General features: G+C 35.4%; 2 protein-coding genes across 2 annotated transcripts in view; one reads left to right on the forward strand and one right to left on the reverse strand.

The window, feature by feature from the left end:
- Nucleotides 1-4,975: 4,975 nt before the first annotated feature.
- LOC106070679 (helix-loop-helix protein 6-like) lies at nucleotides 4,976-10,149 on the reverse strand. The gene is made up of 3 exons (XM_013230633.2): nucleotides 10,055-10,149; nucleotides 6,149-6,341; nucleotides 4,976-5,521 (listed from the first exon to the last, which is right to left on the reverse strand). Exons 1-3 carry the CDS (start codon nucleotides 10,138-10,140, stop codon nucleotides 5,456-5,458), a joined length of 345 nt encoding a protein of 114 aa, XP_013086087.2. The 5' UTR covers nucleotides 10,141-10,149; the 3' UTR covers nucleotides 4,976-5,455.
- A 2,225-nt stretch (nucleotides 10,150-12,374) lies between these two features.
- The window catches only part of LOC106051067 (uncharacterized), a 124,618-nt gene continuing 118,488 nt past the window's right edge, over nucleotides 12,375-18,504 (forward strand). Inside the window, exons 1-2 of the mRNA XM_056032755.1 lie at nucleotides 12,375-12,739; nucleotides 18,221-18,499. Of these exons, the coding sequence (XP_055888730.1) occupies nucleotides 12,722-12,739; nucleotides 18,221-18,499 (297 nt within the window). The 5' untranslated portion in view covers nucleotides 12,375-12,721. The remainder of the gene's footprint in view (nucleotides 12,740-18,220; nucleotides 18,500-18,504) is intronic.

Genomic DNA, 18,504 nt, shown 5'->3' on the forward strand with positions numbered 1-18,504 from the left:
ATAACAATGTGGTCATGGCGAAGTAAGTGTCTACATATCTGTCAGAGTTCAATGTAGAGTATCATAGATAACAATGTCGTCATGGCGAAGTATGTGCTACATATCTGTCAAAGTTCAATGTAGAGTATCATAGATAACAATGTCGTGATGGCGAAGTATGTGTCTACATATCTGTCAGAGTTCAATGTAGAGTATCATAGATAACAATGTCGTGATGGCGAAGTATGTGCTACATATCTGTCAAAGTTCAATGTAGAGTATCATAGATAACAATGTCGTCATGGCGAAGTAAGTGTCTACATATCTGTCAGAGTTCAATGTAGAGTATCATAGATAACAATGTCGTGATGGCGAAGTAAGTGTCTACATATCTGTCAGAGTTCAATGTAGAGTATCATAGATAACAATGTCGTGATGGCGAAGTAAGTGTCTACATATCTGTCAGAGTTCAATGTAGAGTATCATAGATAACAATGTCGTCATGGCGAAGTAAGTGTCTACATATCTGTCAGAGTTCAATGTAGAGTATCATAGATAACAATGTGGTCATGGCGAAGTAAGTGTCTACATATCTGTCAGAGTTCAATGTAGAGTATCATAGATAACAATGTCGTCATGGCGAAGTAAGTGTCTACATATCTGTCAGAGTTCAATGTAGAGTATCATAGATAACAATGTGGTCATGGCGAAGTAAGTGTCTACATATCTGTCAGAGTTCAATGTAGAGTATCATAGATAACAATGTCGTCATGGCGAAGTATGTGCTACATATCTGTCAAAGTTCAATGTAGAGTATCATAGATAACAATGTCGTGATGGCGAAGTATGTGTCTACATATCTGTCAGAGTTCAATGTAGAATATCATAGATAACAATGTGGTCATGGCGAAGTAAGTGTCTACATATCTGTCAGAGTTCTTCTTCTTCTTCTTCTTCATCGTTCTCATTGTTATGTTGGAGTGTTCATATGACTAGACCAATACATGAGATGAACTGCGCAGTGGTTTCCAAATCAGGGAGCTCTCCATATAGTTTTCTTTCTATTGGGGTGATTTGGGGCCAATGTCTTATACGGGCCTCTTGGTAGAGAGAGCAGTTTTGGAGGACGTGGTCGGCATTTTCTGGTGATACTCCACATGGGCAGATTTCACTGGTTCCAATTTTGAGCTTCCGGAACATGTGTTGTCGCATTCTGTTGTGTCCGGTCCTGAGTCGAAAGATTAGACGCTGGTCTTGTCGGGATAGCTTATAGTAAGCATCATCTTTCTTGTGATTTGGATGGGAGCTCGTCCATTTCTCATTTATTTTATCTACAATTAATTTCTTCATTTCTTCTGGATAGAGAGCAGAGTTTACTTGTGAGTTTGTTCTCCCACTCTTGGCGAGTGTGTCAGCCTTCTCATTTCCTGCTAGTTGTATGTGGTCATGGCGAAGTAAGTGTCTACATATCTGTCAGAGTTCAATGTAGAGTATCATAGATAACAATGTCGTGATGGCGAAGTAAGTGTCTACATATCTGTCAGAGTTCAATGTAGAGTATCATAGATAACAATGTCGTCATGGCGAAGTAAGTGTCTACATATCTGTCAGAGTTCAATGTAGAGTATCATAGATAACAATGTCGTCATGGCGAAGTATGTGTCTACATATCTGTCAGAGTTCAATGTAGAGTATCATAGATAACAATGTCGTGATGGCGAAGTAAGTGTCTACATATCTGTCAGAGTTCAATGTAGAGTATCATAGATAACAATGTCGTCATGGCGAAGTATGTGTCTACATATCTGTCAGAGTTCAATGTAGAGTATCATAGATAACAATGTCGTCATGGCGAAGTATGTGCTACATATCTGTCAGAGTTCAATGTAGAGTATCATAGATAACAATGTCGTCATGGCGAAGTAAGTGTCTACATATCTGTCAGAGTTCAATGTAGAGTATCATAGATAACAATGTCGTCATGGCGAAGTATGTGTCTACATATCTGTCAGAGTTCAATGTAGAGTATCATAGATAACAATGTCGTCATGGCGAAGTATGTGCTACATATCTGTCAGAGTTCAATGTAGAGTATCATAGATAACAATGTCGTCATGGCGAAGTAAGTGTCTACATATCTGTCAGAGTTCAATGTAGAGTATCATAGATAACAATGTCGTGATGGCGAAGTAAGTGTCTACATATCTGTCAGAGTTCAATGTAGAATATCATAGATAACAATGTCGTCATGGCGAAGTATGTGTCTACATATCTGTCAGAGTTCAATGTAGAGTATCATAGATAACAATGTCGTGATGGCGAAGTAAGTGTCTACATATCTGTCAGAGTTCAATGTAGAGTATCATAGATAACAATGTCGTCATGGCGAAGTAAGTGTCTACATATCTGTCAGAGTTCAATGTAGAGTATCATAGATAACAATGTCGTGATGGCGAAGTAAGTGTCTACATATCTGTCAGAGTTCAATGTAGAGTATCATAGATAACAATGTGGTCATGGCGAAGTAAGTGTCTACATATCTGTCAGAGTTCAATGTAGAGTATCATAGATAACAATGTCGTCATGGCGAAGTAAGTGTCTACATATCTGTCAGAGTTCAATGTAGAATATCATAGATAACAATGTCGTGATGGCGAAGTAAGTGTCTACATATCTGTCAGAGTTCAATGTAGAGTATCATAGATAACAATGTGGTCATGGCGAAGTAAGTGTCTACATATCTGTCAGAGTTAAATGTAGAGTATCATAGATAACAATGTCGTCATGGCGAAGTATGTGCTACATATCTGTCAGAGTTCAATGTAGAGTATCATAGATAACAATGTCGTGATGGCGAAGTAAGTGTCTACATATCTGTCAGAGTTCAATGTAGAGTATCATAGATAACAATGTCGTGATGGCGAAGTAAGTGTCTACATATCTGTCAGAGTTCAATGTAGAGTATCATAGATAACAATGTCGTGATGGCGAAGTAAGTGTCTACATATCTGTCAGAGTTCAATGTAGAGTATCATAGATAACAATGTCGTCATGGCGAAGTAAGTGTCTACATATCTGTCAGAGTTCAATGTAGAGTATCATAGATAACAATGTCGTCATGGCGAAGTAAGTGTCTACATATCTGTCAGAGTTCAATGTAGAGTATCATAGATAACAATGTCGTCATGGCGAAGTAAGTGTCTACATATCTGTCAGAGTTCAATGTAGAGTATCATAGATAACAATGTCGTCATGGCGAAGTAAGTGTCTACATATCTGTCAGAGTTCAATGTAGAGTATCATAGATAACAATGTCGTCATGGCGAAGTAAGTGTCTACATATCTGTCAGAGTTCAATGTAGAGTATCATAGATAACAATGTCGTCATGGCGAAGTAAGTGTCTACATATCTGTCAGAGTTCAATGTAGAGTATCATAGATAACAATGTCGTCATGGCGAAGTAAGTGTCTACATATCTGTCAGAGTTCAATGTAGAGTATCATAGATAACAATGTCGTGATGGCGAAGTAAGTGTCTACATATCTGTCAGAGTTCAATGTAGAGTATCATAGATAACAATGTCGTGATGGCGAAGTAAGTGTCTACATATCTGTCAGAGTTCAATGTAGAGTATCATAGATAACAATGTCGTCATGGCGAAGTAAGTGTCTACATATCTGTCAGAGTTCAATGTAGAGTATCATAGATAACAATGTGGTCATGGCGAAGTAAGTGTCTACATATCTGTCAGAGTTCAATGTAGAGTATCATAGATAACAATGTGGTCATGGCGAAGTAAGTGTCTACATATCTGTCAGAGTTCAATGTAGAGTATCATAGATAACAATGTGGTCATGGCGAAGTAAGTGTCTACATATCTGTCAGAGTTCAATGTAGAGTATCATAGATAACAATGTCGTCATGGCGAAGTATGTGCTACATATCTGTCAAAGTTCAATGTAGAGTATCATAGATAACAATGTCGTGATGGCGAAGTATGTGTCTACATATCTGTCAGAGTTCAATGTAGAGTATCATAGATAACAATGTCGTGATGGCGAAGTATGTGCTACATATCTGTCAAAGTTCAATGTAGAGTATCATAGATAACAATGTCGTCATGGCGAAGTAAGTGTCTACATATCTGTCAGAGTTCAATGTAGAGTATCATAGATAACAATGTCGTGATGGCGAAGTAAGTGTCTACATATCTGTCAGAGTTCAATGTAGAGTATCATAGATAACAATGTCGTGATGGCGAAGTAAGTGTCTACATATCTGTCAGAGTTCAATGTAGAGTATCATAGATAACAATGTCGTCATGGCGAAGTAAGTGTCTACATATCTGTCAGAGTTCAATGTAGAGTATCATAGATAACAATGTGGTCATGGCGAAGTAAGTGTCTACATATCTGTCAGAGTTCAATGTAGAGTATCATAGATAACAATGTCGTCATGGCGAAGTAAGTGTCTACATATCTGTCAGAGTTCAATGTAGAGTATCATAGATAACAATGTGGTCATGGCGAAGTAAGTGTCTACATATCTGTCAGAGTTCAATGTAGAGTATCATAGATAACAATGTCGTCATGGCGAAGTAAGTGTCTACATATCTGTCAGAGTTCAATGTAGAGTATCATAGATAACAATGTGGTCATGGCGAAGTAAGTGTCTACATATCTGTCAGAGTTCAATGTAGAGTATCATAGATAACAATGTCGTGATGGCGAAGTAAGTGTCTACATATCTGTCAGAGTTCAATGTAGAGTATCATAGATAACAATGTCGTCATGGCGAAGTATGTGTCTACATATCTGTCAGAGTTCAATGTAGAGTATCATAGATAACAATGTCGTCATGGCGAAGTAAGTTTCTACATATCTGTCAGAGTTCAATGTAGAGTATCATAGATAACAATGTCGTGATGGCGAAGTAAGTGTCTACATATCTGTCAGAGTTCAATGTAGAGTATCATAGATAACAATGTGGTCATGGCGAAGTATGTGTCTACATATCTGTCAGAGTTCAATGTAGAGTATCATAGATAACAATGTCGTCATGGCGAAGTAAGTGTCTACATATCTGTCAGAGTTCAATGTAGAGTATCATAGATAACAATGTCGTGATGGCGAAGTAAGTGTCTACATATCTGTCAGAGTTCAATGTAGAGTATCATAGATAACAATGTGGTCATGGCGAAGTAAGTGTCTACATATCTGTCAGAGTTCAATGTAGAGTATCATAGATAACAATGTCGTCATGGCGAAGTATGTGTCTACATATCTGTCAAAGTTCAATGTAGAGTATCATAGATAACAATGTCGTGATGGCGAAGTATGTGTCTACATATCTGTCAGAGTTCAATGTAGAGTATCATAGATAACAATGTCGTGATGGCGAAGTATGTGCTACATATCTGTCAAAGTTCAATGTAGAGTATCATAGATAACAATGTCGTGATGGCGAAGTAAGTGTCTACATATCTGTCAAGATCTTCTGGAGCCGACGAATGTACTCAATGGCATACCTCAACGTCTGAACCTAAAGACAAAAAAAAAACAAACAAGTCTCAACAACAAAGCTCGAGATCTATGGAAGCAGATGTATGTCTATGGAACAGCTCAGCAGTTCAGGTCAAGTAGAAACAGACTTCAAGAGGATTTATAACGATAAACTAAACAATGTCAAGGACTCCGAATCAAACTAAAATGTATCCAACTAAATTAAAAAAAAAGATATTTAAAAAAATACTACTAATGAGAGATAGTTCATTAATTATTCTTCTTCTAGCCAGCGCTGCTGAGCTGTAAGCTCTTCTGTAGACTGCCAAGGAGAAATTGTGTGCTGTTCTCTTCAGTTGTTCAGCTCTGCCGTATAGGGTGTTGTTGGGCTGTAGTGGAAGTAGGGTGGATTAGGAAGGAGCATTCGAAGTGGATTTGGTTTATGGTTTCATAAGGGTGGGCGCAGTGTCTACAAAGGGGTAGGTGTGTGATAGTACCTTATTAATGATTGACTGTACCTTACTAATTATTGACTGTATTCTACTAATGATTGACTGACTACCTTACTAATGGTTGACTGTACTGTACTAATAATTGACTGCACTTTACTAATGATTGACTGTACCTTACTAATGATTGACTGTACCCTATTATTGATTGACTGTACCTTACTAATTCTTCTGTTGTTGTCTAGTGGAAGGCGTTGTTTCAATGTTTCATAACTCTCATTGACGTAACGGACTCGATCACGTTCCCTTTGGTTGCGTCTTCTGACGTTGTTGTAATCAGACCAATGACCAGGCAGTGGTACCTGACACATTGGGGAGTAAGGATCTATGTAGTTAGTCTCTGCAGGTCTTCTGGGAAAAAAAAAGAAAAATTAAAAGTTCCTGTAACAAAATTTAAAGGGTTAGTATCTACAGAAATAACATTTTATTTAAAAAAAAATGAGTTAAATATATACATTACATTTGCGACAAATTGTTATTTTTACCCATTTGTAAATTATGTTGCAGTACACTTTAATCTCAAATTCAACCATTAGTAAATATTAAATGAAAGATGCTGGTCAGTAAGACCGCGGCACGGGTGGTTGGTTCAGTTAACCACCCACAGACAGACTCATCTTTTGGAGGGGGGGGGGGGGTGGGCGTATTTTAGTGGAGATATAATTTGATCACAATGACTATACAGTGGATGCTAAATAAAATTATGTCAGAACTTGACACATCTAAACTCTCAGTCAACTTAAGTCAACACATTTTTGTTTTTGTTTTCTTACAAGGCCCAATGGCCCATGTGGCCCCCAAGCCCTATTGGTTGTAGGTCACTGGTTATAACTACATTCTTTTTCTGTTGTTACTTGCTAATGAAAATAAACAGACAATCCTCGAACCCATAGAATTTATGTTGACATCATTCTGACAGTCTTTAGCAGTCAAAGTCATTCTAAAGACTAAGTGTATAACAAGTAATATACATATACTTTTTAAAAAGCATATATTTAGTGAAATGGAATCAATTATTTTGAATCAGTCATGTTTTTTTTTAATAGATACTAAATTTGTGAGATTGTAAATATTTTTAGTAATTGTTTAGCGCAACTTTCATGCTTAAAGCATGCTCTGGGCTCTATGGTCCAATCTGGGAGCGGTATCTGGGAGAAGGTTTCCATGCTGCCTTTTCACAAGTAGTCCTCCTACCCATTCCAGACCTTATCATATATAGTACAGGCGTTACTTCAAAAAAGAAGATGATTAAGTTCTATAGGGCAGATGATGTAAAGGTCATCTGTTTCTTTGACCTACGGATAACGAGGATGTCATGTGGCCAGCATTACGACCAACCGCACTCAAGTTGATTGAACTCGGTTCTCTAAGCTCCATGATTGCAAGTCGACTTCTTTAGCGACTGAGCTATTCAAGTAATTAAACAAGTACAAGGTTTTATTGTCTAATCTGAGATTACATTTTTTTTAGCGAACGACAAAGATCTATCTATCCATAGCGAAGTACATTTCTATTAAAAAAATATTACTTAATTACGACTACTTGATAACTTAAGTGGTTAATATTTTAAATTGATTCATTTTATTTTTGCCATCGACAATAAATAATGGTGCAAAGTTTCATATTGATCCAGGATTGGGTAGCGGAAGAAATCATGTGACAAGATTCCACCCAGACGGAGGGAGTTACTAGATTTGTTGTTCTAAAGTCATATTTATAGATAGGAACAGTGCTCGATATATTAGTTGTAGAAAGACCTTAGAATCTACGAACTAGCCTCGCAGGACGTCACCAATGAGTCTAACATTTCAATGGTGTGAAGAGTTGTCAATATTAGAACGTAATTCATGGAGGGTTGCTATGGGTTGCTATGGGTTGCTAGTTATAGTCACCAATAAGATATCTAATAAAATAAATCTCACAGTATTGGGACAAAATAGAAAACACCAAACTGTGATAGGTGGACAGGGAAATTTAGAGTTGCAGATCTTAGAAAGTGGAGATGGATTGGTCTCACCTTTAAAAAAGATACGAACAACAGAGCTAGGCAGGCCTTAGAGTGGACCCCCCTCCAGGGCACAAGACACAGAGGAAGGTAAAAAAGAACGTGGCGAAGCAGAGTAATAGATGAAGCTTATCTTCTGGAGTGACCGGAATTCAGAACGAGCAAAAGAAAAAAAAAACATCAGCAAAGGTTATCTAAGGGAAAGAACAGCTAATTAATGCAATTTATTTAAACAAAATGTCCTTTCTGTGATATAAAACAAAATCAATTAACTAGTTCTAATTAATTATTTTTTGGATTGATTCGTGTATTGTCATCGACTATAAATAATTATGCAAAATTTCAACTTGATCCGAGAATGAGAAATAGGGAAAAAAACATGTCAAAACATAATAAGGGGAATAAATCTGTATACATCTACATCTCACATTAAGTAGCTGTTATTCCCCGTATTTCGATATCAAACAAAATAATAAGCCTAATCACCAATAATTAATTAACTAATTGGTCACTTTTTTTTTTTATTGATTCATGTCTTGTTCGGTACAATGAATAATTGTGCAAAGTTTCAACTTGATCCGAGAATTGAAAATAGGAGAAAAAATCATGTTCAAACTTTGACCAGACAGACAGACAACAGAGTGAGTTGATAGAAGCTTTGTAAAAATCCACAGTGAATTTGGAGACTCTATTCAAGAAAAACGATAAAAATACAATTAAAATTGTCCTAATTATTCTTCATAAACAAAAAAAAAAGCACTTCAAAGAAGAAGCAGTCTGACTCTTGTATGCACAACAATATCACGTGCAGTTCAAAAACTTCTAATTGACGTACAGTTCAAAAACTTCTAATTGACTTACAGTTCAAAAACTTCTAATTGACTTACCGTTCAAAAACTTCTAATTGACGTACAGTTCAAAAACTTCTAATTGACAAACAGTTCAAAAACTTCTAATTGACGTACAGTTCAAAAACTTCTAATTGACTTACAGTTCAAAAACTTCTAATTGACGTACAGTTCAAAAACTTCTAATTGACGTACAGTTCAAAAACTTCTAATTGACGTACAGTTCAAAAACTTCTAATTGACGTACAGTTCAAAAACTTCTAATTGATGAACAGTTCAAAAACTTCTAATTGACTTACAGTTCAAAAACTTCTAATTGACGTACAGTTCAAAAACTTCTAATTGACTTACAGTTCAAAAACTTCTAATTGACTTACCGTTCAAAAACTTCTAATTGACGTACAGTTCAAAAACTTCTAATTGACGTACAGTTCAAAAACTTCTAATTGACGTACAGTTCAAAAACTTCTAATTGATGAACAGTTCAAAAACTTCTAATTGACTTACAGTTCAAAAACTTCTAAATGACGTACAGTTCAAAAACTTCTAATTGACTTACAGTTCAAAAACTTCTAATTGACATACAGTTAAAAAAAACTTCTTATTGACGTACAGTTCAAAAACTTCTAATTGACGTACAGTTCAAAAACTTCTAATTGACTTACAGTTCAAAAACTTCTAATTGACTTACCGTTCAAAAACTTCTAATTGACGTACAGTTCAAAAACTTCTAATTGACAAACAGTTCAAAAACTTCTAATTGACGTACAGTTCAAAAACTTCTAATTGACGTACAGTTCAAAAACTTCTAATTGACTTACAGTTCAAAAACTTCTAATTGACTTACAGTTCAAAAACTTCTAATTGACGTACAGTTCAAAAACTTCTAATTGACTTACAGTTAAAAAAAATTCTTATTGACGTACAGTTCAAAAACTTCTTATTGACGTACAGTTCAAAAACTTCTAATTGATGCTCAGTTCAAAGTCTTGTAATTGACGGTGCAAATTACAACTAGGTGAACTTTCATTAACATTGAATTCCGAAATCTTGATCGTCAAGGAGATTCTGAATTTTATCTTCAAGGCTTCATCGATCAACCATGACACTCCTGGTCATGTTCTTTAAACAATGTAGTCCAGAGATAGGTTGACCCACTACTTTGTTAAGACACTGTAGAACAGTATTTACTGAATCCAACTATGTTTTACCTGTTTTGGTCCATGAGTAGCGCTACACCCGTACACTCTGCAGGTTGACTGCTTTCACTGAACTCTTCAAACGTTGTTCTGTACATATCTCCACTTCAAACACGACTCAACGCAAGGTTTCACCTGACTATATATAGAGATAGATCTACGTAATCTTAGACTCCTCAACCAGTAAACAAATAACACTGAGACTATACACTCAATGTGTACATAGAGTCTCTTGTTTCTGGTGTTTATCCCTTGTTTACTCTTAGTGGTCTATTGGTTGACAAGAAGTCAATTACCATGCGGAGTCTTTTCTTCCAGTTATCAAGGAAACGTTGGCAAAGACATTAACATATATGTTTGGAATGTCTGATTTTTGTTGGTTTCTTTACAACAAGGTCAAAGGAAGCTTCAACTGTTTCTATTAGAACCGAGTTTTAGTGTTTTGTTGTGTTTTTTTTATGTCGAGATCTCAGTATCAAATTGGATTAGTGATGAAGAGAGCCAGACTTGATCATTCAAGACATCAGCAGGTAGCACTATGACAGTGCCCTCTGTTGTGCGACTGTCGCAGAGTAAGTTATTACAAGTATGTCTCAATTGTCAGACAGAGATGTCAGAAGAAATTATACACCTCTTGTCTCTAAGATAAAAAGAAACACCTCTGTCTCTAAGATAAAAAGAAACACCTCTGTCTCTAAGATAAAGAGAAACACCTCTGTCTCTAAGATATAAAGAAACACCTCTGTCTTTAAAATAAAGAAGATATTCCTCTACTTCTACTAAATCTTATATTTTCCTATTTCAACTGTAGACTCGTTGCCTTCATGTCGGACTTTTACCTCGTCGAACTGAGCCTTGTCAGTACTTGTCACCTGAATTTGGTCTCCAAATGCAAATTTTCTTTCCATGTTCAGTCGAACCCTTGATCTCTCGCATCAAGTTCTCATCTCTTGCCTGTGAAACAAATATCAGAACTATTGATTTCACGTGCTGACCCAGTTGTAGACTTTCTCATCAGATTTCAACAGTAATGAGGCTGAGTCAACTTCATTTAACACTCTTGTGTTTACAGAGTTTACAGAAGTTGGCGCTGTTGTTTAGTTACAACATTCACCACGTCTGTACCACCGGCTCATATCGTAGCGGTGCGCCGGTGTCACGTGACGTCTTATTGACTAAAGAAATGGTGGTGGTTGAAGAAGGATCTATCTTTGTTCCCGCATGTTTTATTGGACACGTTATTTCTAATGTCTAAAGAGAATTTCTAAATACTTCCAACAAATATTGCTGCCTTCATTTACTTGAATTCTGAGCTGACAACGAGCGGGTCTGTTTTTGTCTTGCAAAAGAGATCTGAAGAAGAATTTCGACAGTTGTGACCTGAGATACACGAGAACATCTTTTTTTTTCAGTCGCCTCTAGGGAATTCATTATAATCGGGCGGGGGGGGGGAGGTGGGTTTAGTCCGCACCGGGTAACACCCAACGAGTGTACAAAAAAAAAAAAAGTAAAAAAATGCACTTTGACTAAAGCAGTCAAGTTTGAACAATGAGTGACTGTAGCTAGATAGCCACCCAAACATACTTATCGCACGTTTAATATATGGGTGTATATGTGATATACATGGGCGTAGCAAGGTTTTGTTTTCGGGGAGGGGGATTTTTTTCTCCCCCCCCCCAGCAAAAAAAAAATATGTGTGTGTGTACATAATTAAACTTTATTACATTCTGACCCTTCATTCTTTCGGAAGACGTTTATTGTACACTAGAATAGGTTCTTCTTGGAGTTAGTGGAAAAATTGTAGACTCCCCGCCATTGCCAGCAAGGGGATCTGGCTGTGAGCTCCCCCAGCGCGGAACTGAGCCCCGCCGAAAAGTGATTCGACAAAAGAAACGGTTTGATTGGTAGCTCAGGCGCTAAGTTTTTACTTTTGGAAACCTGCCACCACTCTGTTACTTTTTGCCCCTTAAATTAGCATCTGCTATGAGTCACAGAGGTTTCCGAAACGTTGCCCTGGAAATGATTTCAAGATTTCTTTACCTGTTAGCTAAAGCTATCACCTACGAAACGACTCAAATAATAAACGGTTGTATCGACATGGGCCAGTGTATTGTCACTCTAACAACAAGTTGTGTGGATGTGTGTTTGATGATGTAAAGCATGGCCAAGGCTACTGTTATCTAATCAGGGGCTTGATATCATTCGTCACACGTCCAGAGTGTCGCACACAGCCCATTTTTAGTCGTAATGTATCAAACACAATCAACTCAAACACACACTGCAGTTTGCTGGAACCCGTAATTAGTAAAGTGCTGATAAAATATTACGAGTGTGTGTAAATGCGTATGTGTGTGTGCTCAGTGCGCTAATCAAGATGGGCGCTACGCCTGTGACATAGGGCAAGTTGTCTATTCATTCCCAATGGACGGGTAGATACAAAGAGCAGTTCACTAAAACGACAAATTAAATTTTGGATGAAATAATTTCGACGATTTTTATTGTTTTTCTATTCTGACCAGTGTGATACAATTGTACTCTCCATCACTGTGAAGCAGCAAGACAGATCACATTACGATTCTTATGTTCTTTTTTGTTTATTGTTGGATACTGCTCATTATAATACTAACATTAAAAAACTAACCCTATAATCTCTATTCGTACTTGAGAACAGAATCAACAATGACAGCATTAGCAATTGTAAGTAACTTCAATTCAGTTTGTAGGCAGATTTTCTATTAGATGTTAATAGATCTATACAAATATTTTAAATCCGTTCTTACCTTATGTTCAACTAATAGAGTCAACTAAACAATCCATTCTTACTTTATGTTCCACTAATAGAGTCAACTAAACAATCCATTCTTACTTTTTGTTCAACTGATAGAGTCGAGTAAACAATCCGTTCTTACTTTATGTTCCACTAATAGAGTCAACTAAACAATCCATTCTTACTTTATGTTCAGATAATAGAGTCAAGTAAACAATCCATTCTTACTTTATGTTCAGATAATAGAGTCAACTAAACAATCCATTCTTACTTTATGTTCCACTAATAGAGTCAACTAAACAATCCATTCTTACTTTATGTTCCACTAATAGAGTCAACTAAACAATCCATTCTTACTTTATGTTCAGATAATAGAGTCAAGTAAACAATCCATTCTTACTTTATGTTCCACTAATAGAGTCAACTAAACAATCCATTCTTACTTTATGTTCAGATAATAGAGTCAAGTAAACAATCCATTCTTACTTTATGTTCCACTAATAGAGTCAACTAAACAATCCATTCTTACTTTATGTTCAGATAATAGAGTCAACTAAACAATCCATTCTTACTTTATCTTCAACTAATAGAGTCAACTAAACAATCCATTCTTACTTTATTTTCAGATAATAGAGTCAACTAAACAATCCATTCTTACTTTATGTTCAACTAATAGAGTCAACTAAACAATCCATTCTTACTTTATGTTCAGATAATAGAGTCAAGTAAACAATCCATTCTTAATTTATGTTCCACTAATAGATTCAACTAAACAATCCATTCTTACTTTATGTTCCACTAATAGAGTCAACTAAACAATCCATTCTTACTTTATGTTCAACTAATAGAGTCAACTAAACAATCCATTCTTACTTTATGTTCAACTAATAGAGTCAACTAAACAATCCATTCTTACTTTATGTTCAGATAATAGAGTCAACTAAACAATCCATTCTTACTTTATGTTCAACTAATAGAGTCAACTAAACAATCCATTCTTACTTTATGTTCCACTAATAGAGTCAACTAAACAATCCATTCTTACTTTATGTTCCACTAATAGAGTCAACTAAACAATCCATTCTTACTTTATGTTCAACTAATAGAGTCAACTAAACAATCCATTCTTACTTTATGTTCAGATAATAGAGTCAACTAAACAATCCATTCTTACTTTATGTTCAACTAATAGAGTCAACTAAACAATCCATTCTTACTTTATGTTCAGATAATAGAGTCAAGTAAACAATCCATTCTTACTTTATGTTCAACTGATAGAGTCAACTAAACAATCCATTCTTACTTTATGTTCAACTAATAGAGTCAACTAAACAATCCATTTTTACTTTATGTTCAACTAATAGAGTCAACTAAACAATCCATTCTTACTTTATGTTCAGATAATAGAGTCAAGTAAACAATCCATTCTTACTTTATGTTCAGCTGATAGAGTCAACTAAACAATCCATTCTTACTTTATGTTCAGATAATAGAGTCAACTAAACAATCCATTCTTACTTTATGTTCAACTAATAGAGTCAAGTAAACAATCCATTCTTACTTTATGTTCAACTAATAGAGTCAACTAAACAATCCATTCTTACTTTATGTTCAGATAATAGAGTCAAGTAAACAATCCATTCTTACTTTATGTTCAACTAATAGAGTCAACTAAACAATCCATTCTTACTTTATGTTCAACTAATAGAGTCAACTAAACAATCCATTCTTACTTTATGTTCAGATAATAGAGTCAACTAAACAATCCATTCTTACTTTATGTTCAACTAATAGAGTCAACTAAACAATCCATTCTTACTTTATGTTCAACTAATAGAGTCAACTAAACAATCCATTCTTACTTTATGTTCAGATAATAGAGTCAACTAAACAATCCATTCTTACTTTATGTTCAGATAATAGAGTCAAGTAAACAATCCATTCTTACTTTATGTTCAACTAATAGAGTCATCTAAACAATCCATTCTTACTTTATGTTCAGATAATAGAGTCAAGTAAACAAACGAAAGGTTGTCTTATCTTTGCAGAGCGGGGGGGGGGGCGGCGAATATTACTGTTACTGAATAATAAGAAAAATACAGTGTAATTCTTAGTTCCCAGGAGTCCTAGCGATGGAATTCTGGGGCTTTAATGGTCATTTTTTTTTAAATTAAATCAACAATTAATGAAGTAATCTTTCTGAAATTCTAATGAAATGTGTTGTCACACAGAATTGATGCTTGTGCCAAACTTCAGCTTGATTAAAACAAAAAAAAAAAAAAGAAAACTAGTCAAAATAAATTATTCAATTTATACGACAAAACACCAGGATACCATTCACTAACTACTATGCTTGAGAAATGAATACACTAGTTAATGTACACAACACTACTATGCTTGGTAATGAATACACTAGTGTAATTCTTGTGCATATAAAAGCCGATCCTTTGTATGAAACTTCTTAATGAAGACAAAGTAGAGACCTTTTTGTGTTTGTAGCAATTCTTGTTCAAAGTTACTATGAATACCTATTGCTATGATTTGAAAGATGTGTTGAATAGACGACTGCAGGAACAACCTGGGACCTAGAGACATCCATAAGACCTCAACTAAGACTAGATCTATAGCTATCTTTATACTGCAAAACAGGGGGGGGGCACTGATCTCCTCATTACAGACAACAAGAAGAAGATAACAAAACGTCATCAGATAGAAAATAAACTTATTTTCATGCCAGGCATCATCCCACCACATGGGATGACTAGCTATCAAAACACTTGTCAAAGAACACATCACAGAGCTCTAGGTTGACCCATAAGGCCATGCTCATGTTGTCAGTTTATTGACATAAGAGAGCAGACGTATCAACTGAGAGATAGCTTGATAACAAAGACATAAATACATGTCATGGACTCAAACCTTCAATTAGTTTCCTCTCCAAATAGTATCGGTTTCCCAAAGCTGGCAGGGCACAACTTGTGAACAAACTATAGTTCGACGAAATAAAAAAAAATATTTTAAAATCTTGAAAATGTTATTCCTAGTCATTAGTATTCCTAAAATGGACAGACATATCATGTTATTTCTAGTCATTAGTATTCCTAAAATGGACAGACATATCATGTTATTTCTCGTCATTAGTATTCCTAAAATGGACAGACATATCATGTTATTTCTAGTCATTAGTATTCCTAAAATGGACAGACATATCATGTTATTTCTAGTCATTAGTATTCCTAAAAGGGGCAAGTCATTTTTCTTCTTTTTTTTTGTTATGACTATAAGACTTGGTGGTTGAGTGGTAAAGCACTTGGTTTTCATACCTAGAGGTCTTGGTTCAAATCTTGGTGAAGACTGGGACTTTGAATTTCAGGATTTTTAGGTCCGACATTAAACGGGGAAAAGAAAAGGCGGTTGGTTGTTGTGCTGGTCATAGAAACAGATGACCTTGACATGACCTGCCCTTAAATTTCTTTATACGATACTTCGAGTTGCATATGTTTTTTTATCGACAGTCAGAACTTTGCTTAATGTTTTTTTTATCGACAATCAGAACTTTGCTTGTTTTTACTCACAATCAGAACTTTGAATGAACTTTGCTTGAACTTTGCATGAACTTTGCTTGAACTTTGCTTGATTTAAAAAAAAAATGTAACTTGGTTCTGAATGACATGAAAAAATAAACCAAAACGTTGACAACGCCCATGGTAAATATCAACTAATAAGGGGGGGGGATATTTCTGTTAACCGCATCAAATACATCATAGTGGAGAAACATCAGACCCAGGAAACAAAGAGACCAGTATCACTTACCAGCATCACATGTAAAATCCTAGAACACATAATATGTAGCAACATCATAAACCACTTAGACAACATAATGTCCTTACTCCATACCAACATGGCTTTAGGAAATATAGATCACGTGAAACACAACTAATAGGACTAATTGATGATTTTTTTAAAAAGTTTAGATAACAGTGAACAAATAGATGCTATCTTACTAGATTTTTCCAAGGCTTTTGACAAAGTTCATCATCAAAGTTTGCTTAAAAAAAATATTTTGGTATTGATGTTCCATTGCATCAGTGGATTAAAGATTTTCTGATAGGGAGAGAACAAACTGTAATAATAAATGGCTCTAAATCAACACCAATAACAGTAAACTCAGGTGTACCTCAAGGAACAGTCTTAGGTCCACTACTATTTTTAATTTACATAAACGATTTATCTAATTGCTTCAGGAACAAAAGTCAGATTATTCGTAGACGATTGCATAATATATAGAACAATAAAAACAACACAAGATACAGAAATTTTACAAAGAGAATTAGATGAATTACAGAAATGGGAATCAAATTGGAGAATGTCTTTCCACCCAGAAAAATGTCAGTTATTAAGAGTAACAAAAAAACTAAAACAAATTAATTCCACTTATCTTATCAAAAAGTCAAACAAAGCATTAGGGTTTAAAAGAAATATCTATAAATCAAATAAGAACATAAAAATAAAATGTTATTTAACCTTGGTTAGGCCAATAATAGAATATGCATCCTCTGTTTGGGACCCCTCAACTCAAGAAACATTAAGAAACTGGAACAGACACATATGCTAGGACAAATTTGTATAAATACTCCTTCTTCCCTAGTGCTATTAGAGCATGGAATGGGTAGCCTGAGCTAGCCAGGAAAACCAGTGACTTGGCAGAATTTAAGTCATTGGTTAATTTGCATGACTGAATGCATGACGCGTAGGACGTAATCATCTTCTTTTTTGAAGTAACGTCTGTATTATATAAGATAAGAAGATAAGAGTGAATATGTTTAATCTATAGTTGGTCAAAATTGTGTCAATCAATGATCAAGACCTATGTATGTTACACGTTTGACATTTTTTCTAACGTACATATGTTAACACAATATTTGGTGTAGGGATAAAAAATAACTTGATCCTAGCTGTTATGTCTTGAACTAAGTTTTGTATTGCTGTACATAGATAGAAACTTGATCCTAGCTGTTATGTCTTGAACTAAGTTTTGTATTGCTGTACACATAGATAGAAACTTGATCCTAGCTGTTATGTCTTGAACTAAGTGTTGTATTGCTGTACACATAGATAGAAACTTGATCCTAGCTGTTATGTCTTGAACTAAGTGTTGTATTGCTGTACATATAGATAGAAACTTGATCCTAGCTGTTATGTCTTGAACTAAGTGTTGTATTGCTGTACACATAGATAGAAACTTGATCCTAGCTGTTATGTCTTGAACTAAGTGTTGTATTGCTGTACACATAGATAGAAACTTGATCCTAGCTGTTATGTCTTGAACTAAGTGTTGTATTGCTGTACACAGATAGAAACTTGATCCTAGCTGTTATGTCTTGAACTAAGTGTTGTATTGCTGTACACAGATAGAAAAGCAACAAGCAATGGTTAAAAAAGTTCGAGATCCAGGCCTAAACTTCTACGAGAAAGCCAGGCGTTGGTCAACGGATGTCATAGCAACTCGGACATTTTGGAACGTGAAAAGACTTTCAACTCCAGCCGTGAATTTGGAGCTTCAACAATTGCCTGGCAAATCTTTTGGCCTCTTGGAGGGGAGTAAGCAATTCAAGTTTCTCAAATCTGGCCAGGAAGTTGTTCATGTGGTTTACTTACTGTTGGATGATGGCCTGTACAAATATGTCTTGGTGAG

The sequence above is a fragment of the Biomphalaria glabrata genome, chromosome 6 (assembly GCF_947242115.1).
Source record: "Biomphalaria glabrata chromosome 6, xgBioGlab47.1, whole genome shotgun sequence".
Classification (NCBI taxonomy): Eukaryota; Metazoa; Mollusca; class Gastropoda; family Planorbidae; genus Biomphalaria; species Biomphalaria glabrata.